This window comes from Garra rufa, chromosome 19, assembly GCF_049309525.1.
Source record: "Garra rufa chromosome 19, GarRuf1.0, whole genome shotgun sequence".
NCBI lineage: Eukaryota > Metazoa > Chordata > Actinopteri > Cypriniformes > Cyprinidae > Garra > Garra rufa.
Window position 1 is genome coordinate 26,339,265 of NC_133379.1, and position 19,390 is coordinate 26,358,654.

At 38.3% G+C, this 19,390-nt stretch overlaps 1 protein-coding gene across 3 annotated transcripts in view; it reads right to left on the reverse strand.

The window, feature by feature from the left end:
- Positions 1 to 8,675, reverse strand: part of rai14 (retinoic acid induced 14) — a 65,413-nt gene extending 56,738 nt beyond the window's left edge. For all 3 annotated transcript variants that reach the window (XM_073824879.1, XM_073824878.1, XM_073824877.1), the window contains exons 1-2: positions 8,460 to 8,675; positions 7,760 to 7,824 (exon numbers count right to left, since the gene is read on the reverse strand). In XM_073824879.1, coding sequence (XP_073680980.1) covers positions 7,760 to 7,795 — 36 coding nt within the window. In that variant the 5' untranslated portion in view covers positions 7,796 to 7,824; positions 8,460 to 8,675. The remainder of the gene's footprint in view (positions 1 to 7,759; positions 7,825 to 8,459) is intronic.
- Between the last annotated feature and the right edge of the window lie 10,715 nt (positions 8,676 to 19,390).

Genomic DNA, 19,390 nt, shown 5'->3' on the forward strand with positions numbered 1-19,390 from the left:
ATGAACAGCTCTCATCCACAGCTATTGCTCACCATTGCAGTGACACCCCAAAATAAAATGAATACAAATACACCTCGACTCCTGAAATACATCTACTGACATACAGATGTCTTGTAAAAGCATGTCAAAGACTGACACTGATTTTGTTGCAAATTGAATAAAGTTGTTATTTTTGTTTTCTTTGCACAGAAAAAGTATTCTTGTAGCTTTGTAAAATTAAGGTTAAACCACTAATGTCAAATTAACTATTTATTGATGTCCTTACTACCTTTCTGGGACTTGAATGTGGTAGTTGCGTTGCTGTCTATGCAGGGTCAGAAAGCTCTCGGACTTCATTAAAAATATCTTAAAATGATGAACAAAGTTCTTACAGGTTTGGAACGACATGAGGGTGAGTAATAGTGACCGAATTTTCATTTTTGGGTGAACTATCCCTTTAATCCTACTAAAGCTAGCATAGTAATGCCACTGGAATTTGGCCTGGCAAAAACACGAAGCCAGCTCCTCTCTAGGAAAACAATTCATTACAGAATTTACATAATGTTCAGTCATGCTCTTTAATTGCATGAACATTTTAATTACATTTTTATAATTAATGTAATTGATAATAAATCTCATTAAATTAACAGCCCTACTATTTCCACCTGGTGCCACCCACAGCCTTCTATCTTAAGATAACCTACTAAAAAAGGAAAGAGCCCAGCTGAAATAAATTGCATTGTTGTTAGCAATCAACACAGACGCACAAAGACTTATCTAGGATGAAGCAGTAATACTAACAGTTAGCCAGTTTACGTAGCCAGACTTGTTTGATTCATCCTAGTGGCTAATTTCTCAGCCTGGAAAGCCTGTCATTACTTCATCACCGACAACTGTTACTGAAATGAGTCATGACTAAACCAATTCGAAAGCTCACAGAATGTCACTGAGGAGATACAGATGGGCCATCTTATACTATCAGCACTGCACTATATCAAACCACAATTACATGCAGGGAAAACAATGCCAATTAAAACTGGGATGAAGTCTGGGATAGCTAGGCCAGAGGATGTAATATGTAGACCAGAAGGGATGTGAACGGAAAGGCTTGAGGTTAAGAGGAGGGGGGTGTTATTGGGCCTAGATTTGCTAATCTCTAAGAGCCGGGCAGCTGGGTCGGGGCTAATACAGAAACCATCTTCTTAGTGCGGATACCTGCTGTGCCCATTCTCATCCGCTTTACTGTCAGATTCGCTCTGATTGGTCGTCTGGGGTTTTATTTGACTGGTCAATTGAAAGCTGTTCTGAAAACAGAAATGGTATGGGGAACAGTTGTTTGAGAAGACAATGACCAGACATGTCAAAATAAAGCTCACTTTTACAGACACATTATTTTTAGTAATCATTTCAGTGTTTGGCTGGCACGACCAAAGATATGAAATTAATACACACCTGGCACTGTCAATAGAAGGTGCTATTTATAAGGCAACCTACTTTTGGAAAAGGCTACGGGACCGTTACACCGACAGCCTAGGCTGTGATCCATTCCCTTTAAGGTTTGAATTAAGCAGCGACCGACTGTGCGTATGAAAGGTGTCAGCGTACGACAGGGGATAGAAAGGAATTAGCGTCTGGACAGTCTGCTACGGCCAAGCAAATACAGTTAAACACTGAAGGGGGAGGGATGCTACATGTGTTCACTATGAATACTTTAACAGGCCCTGTGAAATAGCATAGACACTGATTCAACCCACAGAATAAATATTGCACAGGAGACGTTTGTCTTTGCCATTTGAGGTTATACAATGCAAAGAAGGGTTGTGTGTTTTACCCTCACATGGCAGAGACCCCGTTTCTAAATCCCCTGGCAGCCATATCTAACTGATGAGGTAATTCCACAAAGCACAGCAAGCCTTATCACTAGCCAGACAAACTTGTCTCCCTCCTTAACCACTTTAACCTCAACACTGGACACATTTGATTCTTCCCATAATGGACGCAGTGACCTAGGGTGAAACCGAAATTCCATTAACAACATTATGATGCCATTTATCCACGTTTTTTGTTGACTCAAGTTTTACGGGAAGAGTAAAAATGAGTTCTTATCTCCTCGGTCAGTTTGGGATAGATTCGCTAAGGGTTCATCATGTTGAAGTTTGCAGTTAATGTGGAAAAGGGCTGGGGTAAGGACACTAATTAAGCGCTCTGGACATGACTGCATTCCAGATGAGATAAATCCAGTCTGCTGGGAGTCTTGTCATGACTTTCTTACAGGAAAAGGCTTGGAAGAGAAAAAGAAATTAACAGCTTTGGTTTCATAACACGTTTAGCTTTGCATTACCATCTTGACCTGATCGTTAGATGCGAGACCACACATGAAGCAAGCTAAATGTCACATCAACTCTAGAGAATAAAACCTAATACAGTCCTTTGGGGGAAAAAAAAAAATCTACAGGATGGAGAATTGTAGATTATGGCTCGCATGAAAAGGTACAACCTTTAAAGTTTCATAGTTCATCCAAAAATCAAAACCTGTGTGATGCTGTTTTAAAAAATGTTGGTAACTACTAACCATATAGTTTTTGTTGACTATCAAAATATTTTCTTAGATGTTCCATGTAAGAAGAAGTCATACAGGTTTGGAGGGTGAGTAAATGATGACATAATTTTTATAACTGGGTGAATAATCCTTTTTAAAGGATTAGCTCACTTCCAGAATAAAAATTTCCTTATAATTTACTCACCCCCATGTCATCCAAGATGTTCATGTCTTTCTTTATTCAGTCGAAAAGAAATTAAAGTTTTTGAGGAAAACTATGGATTTTTCTCCATAAAGTGGACTTCAATGGGTACAAATTGCAGTTCCAATGCAGTTTCAAAAGGCTCTACACGATCCCTAGGGCTTGGAATCGATTCCAAAAATAATTGTTTCCTCGATTCCGAGTCGTTGTCAATCGAGAGTCGATTCCAAAGGTTGGTATCGATCCCATCAAAGGGAATCGACTTTTCATTCAGAGCTGTTTTCTATGGTACCTTATTTAAAATGAAGGCTGCATCCTACAAAGGCTGCATATCTCGGCTGCTACCCCATTTAAACGTTCGCGAAAATAAACTGAATGAAAACGAGTCGGTACTGAACTTGTGTGAGTTTAAGGATGCAGCCTTCATTAATTCTTCAGTAATTAGAAGTCTGATCATTTCCATGAAAAGGTTCTTTTGGATAGATTGTTTCACTGATTTAATTCAAAAAAAGATTCAGAGGTTGTTTTACGGTGGAACTGGCTTATGTTGTCTACAATTTTAAGCGCTGCATGGCAATAGATTATGACGTGATCTATGGTCGTGATCTTATTTCCATTTTAAATAAAATGCTATTTGATATGATAACTCTTACAGACCTAACAATCCCACACGAGAACTAAGGGTCTTATCAAAAATAAAAAATAAAAATGTATATATTTTAACTACAAATGCACTAGCTCTGCAAAGCGCATCTACGATTTTACACGTTACGTAATTCCGTTGGAAAAGTCAGTTCTTTCGTTTGTGTACTTTGGTTCAAAAAGGTCCAATTTTAAAATCATCTGACATCATTGTTTTACCTTTTTTTGTAAAGGATGTTTGACTTTCTTTGCACATTCACTTTGTAAATACTACTTCAGTACTTCTGCCTACGTCACATGTGACCTTCCCAGTTTTTTTAGAGAATGACCAATCGTTTCGCTAGATAAGATTGTGTAGAGACATTTGAAGCTGCATTGAAACTGCAATTTGGACCTTCAACCCGTTGATCCCCATTGAAGTCCACTACATGAAAAAAAAATCCAAAAACTTAATTTCTTTTTGACTGAAGAAATAAAGACATGAACATCTTGGATGACATAGCGAGTAAATTATCTGGAAGTTTTTATTCTGTAAGTGAACTAATCCTTTTAAGACTTTGGCGAGGGGTTGGACTTCATGGTTTGATTGAGGTTCAGTGTTGTTCATTTTTGTACAACCTAATTTATTATGCTTTCTCAATCTTGTAGAAATGATTATGACTTCTCATGAGACTGTCTTGCAAAATCATGCTTGAAAGTTTGTCTGATTTAAAGCGTAAATGACACAGTTCTGCTAAATAAGGATCATCTAGCCATTTCCCTTTTATCCATTTCATCAACTTCCTCTGAAAAACACGAAGTACAAATCAGGGCAACTAGATGGATCACTGTTGTAGTAAACAGATAAAAGCCCATATAACATCACCGGATAGCAAATTACAAGTGAAATGTTCAAAACACGCATCCAAGTTTTATTTTTTAAGCAATAAACAGTGCATTCAGGCCACAATGTGCAATTAAATGTTATCCAACAACTCATGATACAATATTTCCATTGCATCATCTAAATTAAGGTAACAACTACATGAGTCTGAACAGGAAAATGTGTGACCCCATCAATTACATTACATAATACTGTTAATTTATTAAAAAGCTTGTTAGAAACAAGCTAGTAAATTAAGAAATTGGACTATAACATGAGCAACCTGTAAAACATCAGCTAACATCTAGTCTCTTACATGGGAAAAGAATCCCAAGCAGCAGTGGAGGTTTTCCAAATGTTTCCTGAATGACTTAAGCAGACCCTGTGTGAGTCCATAAGCAGATAAAAGACAGCTCTCGTCATGTCAACATAGCAAAATTAGATACGTGTCTGCAACTGATTTGTGCACACAAAAGGTCTATTCTTGAAAGTGAATGACAGAAGTCAAATAGAGCCGCTATCCTACTGAGATACAATAAACCTGGTCTACACCAAGCTGTTTTTAATGTCTTGTAACTTATACATAAGGTTTGGAATTTCATGCCACCTTGAGCAAGAGGCTAGAAAAAGCTTTTTATGATTCTCTCAAACATGCCACAAATACCTACAAATGTAATAATAGCACTATCTCTCACTCTTTGTTATGCAATGTGTTACGGGTAAATCAGGACTGTTCAAATGGGAGTACAAACACATGAAGTGCCGGTTGGAGTAACATCACATATATTACAAAAACTTGGCAATCAACTGCTCTTATAAAAGTATTTATCCTGGCAGTTCTAATCTCCTGTTTTGCTCAAGAATGAAAGCCTGGCCTTACATGAAAATTCCTGTACGGTTCTGGACTGACACACAAAACCCAAAATAGAACCAGGAGGATATTTTGTTTCTCTTGTTCTTGATTTGCCTCTTTTTTCTAGAAAACACCCTGTATGGCAAAGAACTAAAACAAGACATTTGATTGGTGAGTGTAAAGGTTACAACTGACACTAATATCAGAAGTGATGAAAAAAAAAATACAACTGAAAGTAAAAGCAAAAGCAAAAACTTAGAGGTAATGGCTTTTTTTTCTCCTTTACTTTTCATTAATAAACCAAATATATTTATATACACATGCACATATTTATACACACATTTACATATATGGGCCATTCTACAGAATTGTTGCAAACTGCTGTCCCACAACCAAAAAACACATTAAAAAAGCATTTAAGTATTCAAATTTTAGATATTTACTAAATCCTTTTATTATCATCTATTGAAACCCACAATAATATTTAAAATATCAGTAAACTTAATATACATAAAACCATCATTTAGTGGTTACTTTCAATTGGGAGGTGGCTGTCCCAAACCCTAACTCCTAAATTTTAACTTATGAAAATGATATTGAAATAATATTTGCATTTATTGCATTGTTGTTTTTAAAATATCTTTTTGATTTTTTAAATCAAAGTTTAAAAATATATATATTCTCTTTGTAAATTTTGAAACTTTATGTAAAAAATGTGTCCCACATTTTCACGTCACTACCGAAACACTGTCTGTTTTAGTCCATTGACTGAGACTGATTTTAACCCCTACATTTATGATCGGGAATTTTTTTTTTTTTCATGTGAAATTTTCATCATTTTGAGGTAAATGTGTTCAAAAGTCTGAAAAATCTGTGTAACTTTAAGGAATGTCACTACTGAACACCATTTTTCCATAATTAAACACACTTTTTTAGGAGTTATTCCATAAAATTTAGTTTTTATATATACATACAACTGTTCAGAACTGTGATAGCTAACCATGTGCAGATTGTTTATGGTTTAAAATTGTCACTACAGAAACAGTCATGACCAAAACATTTGGTGAAGTTTTGCTAGTGACATCTTTGTTTTCATCATAGTTTTTGTAGTGACAAAAGGGAACACATAACCCTTTTTTTAGTTTGAAATAAACTAAATTTTAGCACAGTTATGTAATATACCCCCAGTTTCACAGACAAGGCTTAAGTCTAGTCCTAGACTAAAATGTAAGTCTGAGCTGTTTCAACTGAAATAAACTTGCACTGACTGATCTTAAAATACATCAGTGCCTTTGTTTTGTCTTAAGATGCACACCCGTAATGTTTTTTTCTAAGCATGTTTATAAAAATTACTTAAATGTCCTAATTGAACTATGGCCTAATCCTGGCTTAGTCTAAGCCCTGTCTGTGAAACCGGGCCTTAGTGTTTAGTGTTTTAGTATGCAAGTTAAAATTCTGTAATGTGATGTGGTCGCTTACAAAACATTACTGTCACTACCGAAACACGGGATGAAGTATACTGTGTACTGAATTATCAACTAAGATGTTATGATAGTTTTTGCTTCAGTGTACATTCAAACTAATAAATCCTTAAGTTTGAAATCAGCATGATCAACTTTTTGCCTTTTACAAAGAAAAACTGAATTCAAACAGAAAAATATATATTTACAAGATGTAAGCAAAATCTTAATCGGTCAATATAATCCTTGTACAGTATATATAACTGTGATTTAGTAGTGATAAATTTGGGGAGAGGACAAATATACAATATGAGAATTAACTGCACACCTGTACTTTGAATATTATACAATTTGCATACATACAAAATTGTTGGAAAAAGACATTTTCCCAAGATGTTTCCAACTTTGAACCAGTTCTGTAGAATGGCCCATTTACACATAGTGTATATACACTTTACCTATGAACATAGTGAGTGCATTTCTTAATAAAAAAAATGTATTGTTCCTAGGCAACAACATTGTTGTGCATGCAAACACCCACCATTTAGTACAGATAAAAACAGTGAAGCACGTCTTAGCCACCATACAAGGAGAAAATCAATATTATGAGCTGTGAATGTGGCTATGGCAGGCTTGCTCTTAACAACATTCCATGCAATGTTGAAAATGCCACTGTGACCATGCGCTGGCAGAAAGTACATTAAAACTCAGCTTAGTTCTGCGGTTTGATGATCACATAGAATTTCACAGTAATCTCTATCCGCTGACTCAGCCCAAGTGGCAATGATTTCGCAAGCCAAAACATGCAATTATAAGCAATACCGTTTCATTCGAGCACATTCCTATACTTCAGACTTGAAACTGTTGAAGTTCTATTATGGGCTTAGAAATGATTGCTGAATCACATCTGGTGGCAGGAAGCTTCTCCGAAGCTTGTTTTTTTTTTTTTTTTTTCGTGCTTTCTTAGGGAGTGCAGAAATTCTCAGCCTTAAAATTATACTCCCAGTTATGACTCAGTCATCATAATAGAGCTGCAGACATGTCTGATTCTGAGTCACTCACCCCGGTCTAGAACATTCACACAAGTTGACTATGACTGTAACTACACCTCAGATTCCAAATGAATGAACGTATATGAGTAAACATCAGTTATTTCATTGAGGAACTGTTTATAAGATCCTCAAGCATCAAACCAGCTGAAAGTACACTAGGTCATACTTACATCACTTTTCCGAAACTTTGCCTTCAGGCTCTTCATATTAGTCCATTCAGATTCCAACAGGACACCTGAATAAAATCAAACTTCAGTTAGTTTCACACACACATACTCCTGTCGCTTTATACAGCAGAAACTAAGGATCAGGTCAGCACTGTTATTAATGGCAAAACTAGGACCAAGCTCTTGGAGGCAAAACACAGAGGTGGATCAAGTTACAGTGGCCCCAGTGGCAGGAGTACTGAATGTGATGTGTGGTCACTGTACAAAGTTTACAATGTCAGAGCATTTTGTGTTCCCTTCAAAGTTGTATCAAATCTTGGAGTGCATGTCAAGAGTCCAGACACTCTGTGAGCTCCATAAATACACATAAACCGGGGTCAAAGATATTCTTGGATCTTCCTGAGGAGTCTCCACGGGAAAGTGAAAAGTTTGGATGGCGTGTTCAGAAAGACTCCAACAAGATAAGAAAAGCAAACAGGACTGACCGCGCTTCACTGAGGAACAATGGTAACATTGTGTCCAGCTATAGCTGACAGGAATGATGATTGTAAACAACATTGGCATGTACATGTAACACTGAAGCGAAATTACAGCTATTTTATTCGGTAGCGTTAAGTCGGAAAAGCGGAGTTCTATTGGAAATAGCTCGAAATTGGAAGGAAAAAAATATACGGGAAAAGAGTGTTTAGATTTCTGCACTTACCCACTTTGCAAAAGTTAAGCCGGACACACAGACCTCAGGGGTTTGTTGCTAACACACTTTTCCGAGTGGTGTTAAGTGCTTCATATACCATTTAGAGCTATTTGGACTCGCATATATTAGAAGAAAAACGGCAGAAAATAGGAGCGGTGGACAAGAGGGGAGAAACCAGGAGCAAAGTTATTCACCGACAACAATCCATTCAAGTGGCGCTCTCGCTGCCTCTGATTGTTCCCCGGGCAGATAGAGTGACGTCACCGTCCATGTGTCCTCGTGACCGAGCACGACTGTATACACTTACAGTACACGAGACATGTTTTATTCCGCTTACAAAATTTTACAACGGTACGCAATAATGTTCACTACATATTCGCGTGAGTCTTTAATTAGAGGGACTTTAGTCCTTGTAGAATGATTTTTAAGAAAAACATTTCTCGCCCGGACCTGTTGAAATTCCCCCATGTATAATAAATGCAAAAAGTGTTAACTTCAGGGTAAATTATTATATGCAGCATTTTCTGCTAATAACACAGGAAATAAGTGCAATCGTATTTCTGCTCATCTGTTGTTTATGTGTGCAATTTATGCACAACGCTTACTGTGTAAGAATTTTAATTCATAACCAACTGAGTTATTTTTCATTTCATAATTTCATTTCATAAAGCTTTACTAAAATACTTGAAAACGCGTATTTTGATTTATCATTGAATTAAAATCTAATGTGGCTTTAGTATGTTGTTAATTATGTTGCTACTCTTTAAAAGACGATCCCAAATTATTTTTATTAGGCTATTATTTTACCGCTGTGGCAAACTATTACCAAGGTTCACGAGTGTTATTTTGTCTGAGGAACGCATTTACTGGCGTCAGTGATCGCTCGAAAGCAGCTATCTTTATGATTATGCATATAGGCAATAAATAGAAGTTGTCTGCGATGCAGTAGCCTACTTTCCACTGGGACCATGAATGTGCCCTCGGGGTCTGAAGCCAAACGTGCGGATTTGATATTGACCTACTATCAGGTGGAGCAGTGCTGGGGAAGGGCGCCGCGAGGTGGACATGTCCAATGATTTTATGGGCCATTCTACAGAATTGGTTCAAAGTCAAAGTTGGAAACGTCTTAGAAAATGTCTTTTTCCACAAATTACATATATTTTATATTTTATTAAAACGTTTTCTGAGGTAAATCCATAACAATTATAATTGTAACAATATTTTAAGTGTGATTTATGAGATTTGTTGTATTACGAGTCCAATTTTTCTTTGTAAAAGGCAAAAAGTTGATCATACTGATTTCAAACTTAAGGGTTCATTAGTCTGAATATACATTTAACCAAACACTATCATATAATCTTAGTAAATAATTCAATGTACTTAATTTTTTTAAAAACATCCCATGATTTGGTAAAATTTAGTTTATTTCTCACAAATAAAGGATTATGTGCTCCCTTTTGTCACTACCGAAACAATTATGACATGTTTTGTTCGTGACTGTTAAGGTAGTGACATTTTATGGGATAACACCCCCCAAAAAAACAAAGATGTCATTACCAAAACTCCACCAAATGGTTTGGTCATGACTGTTTCGGTAGTGACAATTTTAGATACTTTTAAAACTTCTCACAGATGCTAACAGTTGTACACACGGGGGCAGCCATGGCCAAATGGTTAGAGAGTCGGACTTGTAATCCAAAGGTTGCGGGTTCGAGTCTCAGGTCCGGCAGGGATTGTCGGTGGGGAAGGTGAATAACCAGCACTCTTTCCACCCTCAATACCACGACTGAGGTGAGTCCCTTAAGCAAGGCACCATACCCCCAACTGCTCCCCAGGCGCCGCAGCAATGGCTGCCCACTGCTCTGGGTGTGTGTTCACTACTGTGTGTGTGCACTTGGATGGGTTAAATGCAGAGCACAAATTCCTAGTAAGGGTCACCATACTTGGCCTCACTTCACCTCCTCTCCTTTCTAAAACTAAATTTTATGGAATAACTCCCAAAAAACTGGATTGAAACTGCATGAAAACAGGTGTTCGGTAGTGACGTTCCTTAAAGTTACACACAGATTTTTCAGACTTTTGAACACATTTACCTCAAAGTTATGTGATCTATCTACTCACACCTTGTAGCTATGAGAGAGAGGGACACATGACATGCATATTTCCTGATCATAAATGTAGGGGTGTAGTTAAAATCAGTCTCAGCCAATGGACTAAAACATACATTGTTTCAGTAGTGACATGAAAATGCAGGACACATTTTTATCTGTAACAATGATCCACTGAAACGGCGAGATGTGTAGAACCCAAGTGCAGTTTTATTGACAAGTGTGTAATCCAAACAGTGACAAGAGATCCATAATCCAAATGACAAACATTATCCAAACAATGGCGTGAATTGACTTGAAACAAACAGACTTGACTTGAAATAGACTGGACATGAAACAGACTTGACTTTACGTGAACTTGACTTGGCATGAAACAAACAGACACTCCAAACAGCGGGATACAACTTCAATACACGACAGGGAACCAATGAAACATAAGGCCTATTTATACAAGACAATAGAGATCACATGACAAAAACCAACCAATGAAAAACAAGGAACAGGACCATAGCAAGCAAAAACAACCAATGAGAACATGACACATGGAACTAAGGGACCAATGGCAGAAATACATGAGGGCAAGGGAAGCAAGACTCAACAGCATGAAACAAATACATAAAAGACATTAAAACATGAACATGAAACAAAAACCCAAACAACCGTTGCATTCCCCCCCCTCTAAGGGCGGCTCCCGACGCCCAAAACAAAACCCAAAACCAACAAGTCCAGGAGGGTGGTAGAGCAGGGGTGAAGTAGGGGGCAGGATGGAGGGCCAGGTCCATGTAGGGGAACAGGTTCAGAGTCAAGGCCTGGACCCAGGGGCAATGGCAGACAGCGGGCCAGTGGAGGTCTTGGGCCATGGAGCAGTAACAGACAGTGGAACACTGGAGAACCTGGGCCGTGGAGCAGACGCAGATGGTGAAACACTGGAGGACCTGGGCCATGAAGCAATGGCAGACGGTGTAACACTGGAGGACCTGGGTCGTGGAGCAGTGGTAGACTGTGGAACAGTGGAGGACCTGGGCCATGAAACAGTGGCAGACTGGGAAACAGTGGAGGGCCTGCGGCATGGAGTAATGACAGACCTGGATCATGGAGCAGAGGTGGGCCTGGACCGTGGATCAATGGCAGACAGTGAAGCTCTGGAGGACCTGGGTTATGGAGCAGTGGCAGACCATGGAGCAGTGGAAGCCATGGCGTTGGAAGCAGAGCAGGAAGCCTTGGCGGAGCAGGCAGAGCAGAAAGCCTTGGCGGAGCAGGCAGAGCAGGAAGCCTTGGCAGTGCAGGAAGCCTTGGTGGTGCAGGCAGAGCAGAAAGTTCATAAAAGGGTGCCACCCTCTTGGGAGGTTCTGCTCTGAACGCCGCCTCCTTGGAAGGTTCTGCAGCTGCCACCTCTGGAGGCACTGGCGCAGCAGACTCATGGTCAGACGAGGCCTCTGGAGCAGACTTGTGGACAGGCGAGGCCTCTGGAGCAGACTCGTGGACAGGCGAGGCCTCTGGAGCAGACTAGTGGAGAGGTGAGGCCTCTGGGATGCAGTGTGCAGCCCACACACCTAAAATGGAGCAGGCCTTGGGGCGGCAGACATGACGTGAACAGGCCCTGGAGCAGGCATGACGTGAGCAGGCCCTGAAGCAGCAGACATGATGTGAGCAGACCTTGGAGCAGCAGACATGTCAGTAGGCCCTGAAGCAGCAGACATGACGTGAACAGGCTTTGAAGCAGCAGGCATGACGTGAGCAGGCTTTGGAGCAGCAGACATGGCGTGAATAGACTCTGGTTTAACGGGCATGGTGGCAACTGCAGGATTGCAGGGTTCCTCATCCACAATCCCCACCGTAAACGAGGAACCACTCAATCGAAGTGCAAAATCAATATATTGTTCCAGAGTCCAGTGCGGAGTGTGACGGGGCATTAAATGTGAAATAGCTTCACTTGAAAGTCCAAAACGGAAAATGTCTTTGAGAGCAACATCATTGGAATTTACCAAATGGCACAGTCCACAAAAGTCTGCCACATAATCCTCAATCTGACAATTTCCTTGACGTAGTCCAAGGAGAGCAACTGCTGGGTTCATGTTTATGGTCGTGTATTCTGTAACAAATAATCCACTGAAACGGCGGTATGTGTAGAACCCAAGTGCAGTTTTATTGACAAGTGTGTAATCCAAACAGTGACAAAAGATCCATAATCCAAATGACAAACATAATCCAAACAATGGCGTGAATTGACTTGAAACAAACAGACTTGACTTGAAATAGACTTGACATGAAACAGACTTGACTTAGAGTGAACTTGACTTGGCATGAAACAAACAGACACTCCAAACAGCAGGATACAACTTCAATACAAGACAGGGAACCAATGAAACATAAGGCCTATTTATACAAGACAATAGAGATCACATGACAGAAACCAACCAATGAAAAACAAGGAACAGGACCATAGCAAGCAAAGACAACCAATGAGAACATGACACATGCAACTAAGGGACCAATGGCAGGAATACATGAGGGCAAGGGAAACAAGACTCAACAGCATGAAACAAATACATAATAAAAGACATGAAAACATGAACATGAAACAAAAACAAAAACCAAAACACCCGTTACATGATCATTTACCAAGTTTTATCATTTACAAAAAAATATATAAATATATTTTTAATGTCACTTTTCTAAAAAAAAAAAATCCAAAATATATTATTAAAAACAACAAAGAAATAAAATGCAAAAATTATTTCATTATTTCATTATATCATTTTCATAAGTTAGGGTTAGGGTTTGAGACAGCCACCTCCCAATTGAAAGTACACAATAAATTAAGATATTTTTTATATATTATAGCTTACTGATATTTTAAATATTATTGTGGGATTCAATAGATAATAAAATGATTTTAGTAAACATCTATGATTTTTTGTGGTTTTTGGTTGTGTTTGCACCAATTCGGTAGAATGGCCCTTATAGTACAACACATATAGCATCAAATAGAATTGTGTAGCCCACTGACTCACATTGGGGAACAAAAATAGCTGCTGAGCTGACAGAAAGCGTTTTGCTGTTTCTTTCCAAATAAACCACTAGGGACAAATAAGGCATGTATTAGAATCACTGCTGTAACATCAAGCACATTCATGCTTCATTATGTAATTTTGGCTTTCAGTAAAATGCACTGACAGTAGAACTAATAGACTCACCAGCAGCCCACCCTTGTAATTTTCTCAGAGCTGCAACACATCTGTGGTCATGCAGCAGCACCAGAACAAAGAATAACACCAATACCACGCTTGTCTCTTAGGTTAGTGTGGTGGGTCTGTGCGTTGGTGGTCCATTGCCACAAGCAAAGGAGTAATCAACACAACAGTATGTTCAAACCACAGGTTATTTAGGTTACCTATCAAAAACATTGTTATGAGGGGAGCATGAAAAGAGCATACAAAAACCAATACAGCCCCAGGCTACATAAAAAAGTTGTAACACAAGTTTAAGTTGGGATTATTTTTTTGTGTGTTTTTGAACCCTTTCCAACAATGACTGAATGACTTTGAGATCCATCTTTTCACACTGAGGACAACTGAGAGTCTCATATGAAACTATTACAGAAGTATCAAACGCTCACTGATGCTCCAGAAGGAAACACAATGCATTAAGAGCCAGGAGTGAAAACTTTTGGAACTTAAAGATCAGGGTAAAATTACCTTATTTAATCTTCTGTGAAAAAATATATAAGTATCTTCTGTAGCTTCTGAAGTGCAGTACTAAATAAAAAACATGATATTTAGGCAAAATAAGAAAAAAAAGCGCACATCAAAAGTTTTCACCCCTACTGTAGGTCTTAATGCATTGTTGTTGTTGTTTTCTGGAGCATCAGTGAGCATTTAAATCTTCTGTAATAGTTGCATATGAGTCCCTCAGTTGTCCTCAGTTTGAAAAGATGAATCTCAAAATCATACAGTCATTGTTGGAAAGGGTTTAATTACACAGAAATGCTAAAAAAAAAAAAAAAAAAAAAATTGTGGGACCTGAAGGATTTTTCAGAAGAACAGCCAGCAGTTTAACTGTTCAGGACAAACAAGGGACTCATAAAAAAAAAAAACACACAGCTGTGGATCATTCAGGTAACAACACAGTATTACGAATCAAGCGTTTTTATAAATCTTGTGGACTATATGTAAACGTCTTTTATGTGAAATGTCTTATTCAGGTCAGTACTAAATAAATAAATAACATGCATTTTATATGATTCCTTTTTTGGTAAAAAGATACACAAATTATAATTTTGCTCCATTGTAACCTACAGCCAAAGATGACAACATTTCTCACCCAGAATAATACCAAATGGCTTAGACAGAACAGAATTATTAGAGCCTTAACCAAAGCCATGTGTTTCTGCATATTCATTGATTCAAGCAGAGGGCTGTTTATTCTGCTTCCCTCACACTCATCCTCATGGCCAATATACTGGTTTATCCCCTCATACAGTGGCTAAATAAAGGTTTGGATTGAAGGGAGACTTAAAGTTGACACGGCCCCTCACCTCACTTCAATAACTGAAGCTGCAGGAAGATTCGACTGAGCTGCCAGTGTACCGGAACAGCTATATGTCACAAACCAAGTATGATGAAGCTCAGCTTTTCATCATAAAATTTCCAAGGCTTGAAATATGAAAGATCCCAACAGGGTTTCAAAGAGATTTTGATTTCCATTGGTGTAGACAATGCGCCTACTGGTCACGCAGTTAATGGCAGTAAATATTTTAGTAATAATGAATATTCATTTTCAGAAAAACAGCTTTTCCCCTATCATGAATAATATATTGCAGACATACAGACCTGCAAACCAGCATTTAAATAATATATGCAAGCATTAGGCATGCATCACTCCTATACTAAACATTTTAAAACTAAAAAAAATGAAATGTAAGGAAAAGATTTCAAAACAACACTGAAAGGCGAATGAGAGCTTCAGTAATTACTTCAGACACACTCAGCTTTAGAGGGTTGTTCCTGAAGGGCCTTACACTGAATTAAAAGTGTAAAGAAATAGGTGTCAGGCAAGGATCACCCCATATAAACAAACACCTAATCTCTCACAGGAATCTTCTCTGAAATGAGTTCAAGTGCGTGCTTGATAATTGAAATTTTCTGTCCAGGAGGGGGTAGTACTGTTCTGTTTTCCCTACCACGCAATTTCACTCGTCTTCTGGCATCCTCTCTCTCCTCTCGTCCTTCTGCGGCGAGCAGATTTGGAGAGGATCTTGCATCATGTGCTTTCGACGGAGGACCTTTTGAATGTTATCCACTTTAAGCTCAGTCCTGGCAGAGAGTGTATTCAGCAGAAGCGGACAAAAAATTCTGATTATATTGACCGGTAACTTGTGTCTCCACTTACAATGATTAAAGTCCCTACAACACAACATCCACAGCAAAAGGATTGGAGCTATTTTCATGACTCAGTGAGTTTGCTGCATAATGACATGGATGCTGTGTCCTTTTATATCGTTTTTAATGGCACGACATATAACACACAAAAAAAAAAAAACAGCTGTGATTTACTAGAATTGTACTTTTACGGATTTAACGTACATTTACAGTAAAAACACGTATTTAATTAGCTAATATAATATAATCTAATATATACAACCTACCTGTTTTGTACGTTTTAATACACTTAAAACTACCATAAAGGCAGACAAGATTAATCCAAGTTCCAAGCTTAAGTAAATACTGATAGATCCATTATTTGAATGCTAAGAGTGGCGGCCATTTGCAAATTTTATGTCTTTGGCTTGGAGTCTCATCTGCGTCCAGCAATTTTTAGCTGTACAGCAGCTTGTTTTGCTGCTTGATATTGCAAACTTGTGTGTCTTACCATATTATTTCTGTCATGATCGGGGCTGTGAGGTTTCCCTCAGCCTCCTGAGGTCGCTATTCACACTGCACTTCTGATAGTATTCACCTGTCCTTGTCGTTAACACTGATTCACTCACAGCTGTTCACCATTTGGACTTTTGTATAAGAACTCTCATTTCTCACTCCTGCTTCATGTCTGCATTGTCTCGTGTCCTGTTTGTTTTATGTCTTTGATAATCCCTGGCTTTTGAGTTCTTGATTTTGGTTTTTGAGTATTTCAGTTTGTGCCGTGTTGGCCTTTTGTTCTGTTTTTTGTGTTTATTAAATTTATTCTTTCCCTCCCTGCATTTGGACCTCATCCTTGTTAACCGTGACAATTTCCCATTATTATTGTCATGTTTTGGGCTGTGCTAATTGGTCGGCACAGGAAAAACATATGGAGTACTACAGACTGCCAAAAGTTATAACAAATCAAGGAGAAGTGCAAAAAGCTGTCTGGGGAACAAAAGGCGTTTGTGGTTGGCCAGGGCAAGAATCCTGACAACATTCCTGTTTGTTCTTATAATTTCCGGTGAAATATTAAAAATTATTAACTTTAGTTTGTCACCTATTCATGCTGACTAAGGCCGCGATCACACCGAGCGCGTTTTTGCAGTTGGAGGCGCCTCTTTTGAATGGTTTTCTGTTGGCAGTGAGCGTTCTACGCGCTGCTTATGCGCCCCAGGCGCCTCGCGTTTTCACCGCCTGCTGCACCTCGCGTTTTTGCAGGAGCGCTCTGAGCGCGTGAAGTTGAAAAAAAATCAACTCTGAGCGGAAAAACGCCCAACGTCATTCGCGTTCTTTTCCATTGTCCAATCGAATGAATGGAGAGGCGGGCCTTCTGTTGTGGTGACGGAATTTTACGGTTGCTTAAAAAGTCCGGAGACTGCAAGAAATAGAGGAGAAACCTTTTGTGTCTATCGTGGGTAACCTGGATCTGTATTATTTAGGGTTTCTGCTAATATGACAGTTTACTTAACAGCATAAAACTAAGATTTTAGAGTGCTCGCGCTATAATCCTTTGATTTGACTGACAGGACAGCTGTTTTGGTCGTTGCTTAGCAACAAAAAAAAAAACGCAGCACGCTCTTTTATTAAAAGTCACCAAAAAAAAGGCAGTGCTGTGCGCCTCGCGTTTAGAACTAAAAGACACGTTCGGTGTGATCGCGGCCTAAGACCTTCTCTTTATGATTTAGCAGCTTCCACATGTTTATTATGTGGTTTAGACAGCATAAATTAGAAGAACATATTCAGTAGTACATTAACTTTGTAATCCATGCTGTTGTTTACATCCAAGTATCGCCAATATGGCTGCGTATTCAGGTAACTAACCAAATTGTGACATAAGTGCAAACCTTCGATATCATATTAATATACCACCTATCTGTTTTATACATTTTTAATACACTTAAAACCACTGTAAAGGCAGCCGTGATGACTCAAAATTTTACAAGCTTAAGATACCCACCTTATTTTTTGTTTTAAGAGTGAGCATAGGCATTTGTAAATTTTATGGGTCTGGCATCTGGCCTCATTCGTGTCCAGCTATTATCTTAATTATGAACACACTGGTTTGTACTGCAAACAGTTTTACCACATACTGAACATTGTTGTTCTTCTCGTTATTTCCCTATAGCGGCTAATGAAGCTGAAATCTCACCCATTGGCTTACCACTGTGTTGAAGAATGAGGTAAACATGGTCATTCACACCAAAAACACCACCATGCTAACACACGTTGCTAAAATAATGCAATAAACATTATTTTAACAAATGATATAACATAAAACCCTAATGTCCTTAACTGATAAGAAATCTGCGCTGTCTCACTGAATACTGGGAATGTCTATGGTTTTTCACTTTAATTTCAAGAAGACTTGATGTTTTTCACTTCAAAAGCTGTATAGGCTTTATTTCACATGAAATGTCTCATTAGATGTATTACAGTTTTTAATAATGCAAGAATTAGCTATATATTATTCATTAAATCCCATTTTCATCATGTTTTACATCAAAACCACTGTTTGTTCTGTATTATCTATACTCTGAAGTTAAATGTGGGCTTTAGATGTAAATTTCGCTTTAAGAACTATGACAAATCTTTAATCTCTGTTGCACACATTTCCAGATGCACTTTCAAGCCCAGTGTGCTATTCTGTCCTCGACTCTGTATGGGGTTTGTTTAATGTCCTCACCAGGAGGTCTCTGCTTGTTTTTGACACTTTGAAATATTCTGAGGAAGTGTCTGATTGTGTTTGCATACAAAGAATATTAATAAATGCCAGTGGGGGTTTACATGACGTGCTTTGGTGTTAATGTAAAATTGTGTTCAAAGTAATGGAAAACATGACTAATTAAGCAATTCAGTCATTACTGTAACTAGTGAAGTTTTGAAAATTTCATCTATCAAATTGAGGATAGAACTTTGTTTCGGATGGCAAACAAACCATAAAAAAGAATATGATTTCATTTAATAAGTTTCACCAGCCAGTGTAGGTCATCTTCCAAACTTTGTTTGACCATAACGTGAGTGTGTGCATCAAAAATAAAGCGCAGTGGAAAATTATTCTTCACAGAATTTGTATCACAATATCGGATACCTTTACACAATACGTTTGAACAACTTGTAAAAAAAAATGTGTGAAAAAACATCCAGTATTGATTTGTGAATACATATTTAATGTTAATTCCAAAAGCATATTTTTTAGCTACAGCAATCTAAACTAAAGTACAGTCTACATCAGGAATTCTCAACTCTGGCCCTCAAGGTCCATTTTCCTGCAGAGTTTAGCTCCAACCCTAATCAAACACACCTAAACAAGCTAATCAAGCTCTTCATCATTACTAGAAAGTTACCGGCAGGTGAGTTTGATCAAGGTTGGAGGTAAACTCTGCAGGAAAGTGGACCTCGAGGGCCAGAGTTGAGAACCTCTGGTCTACAT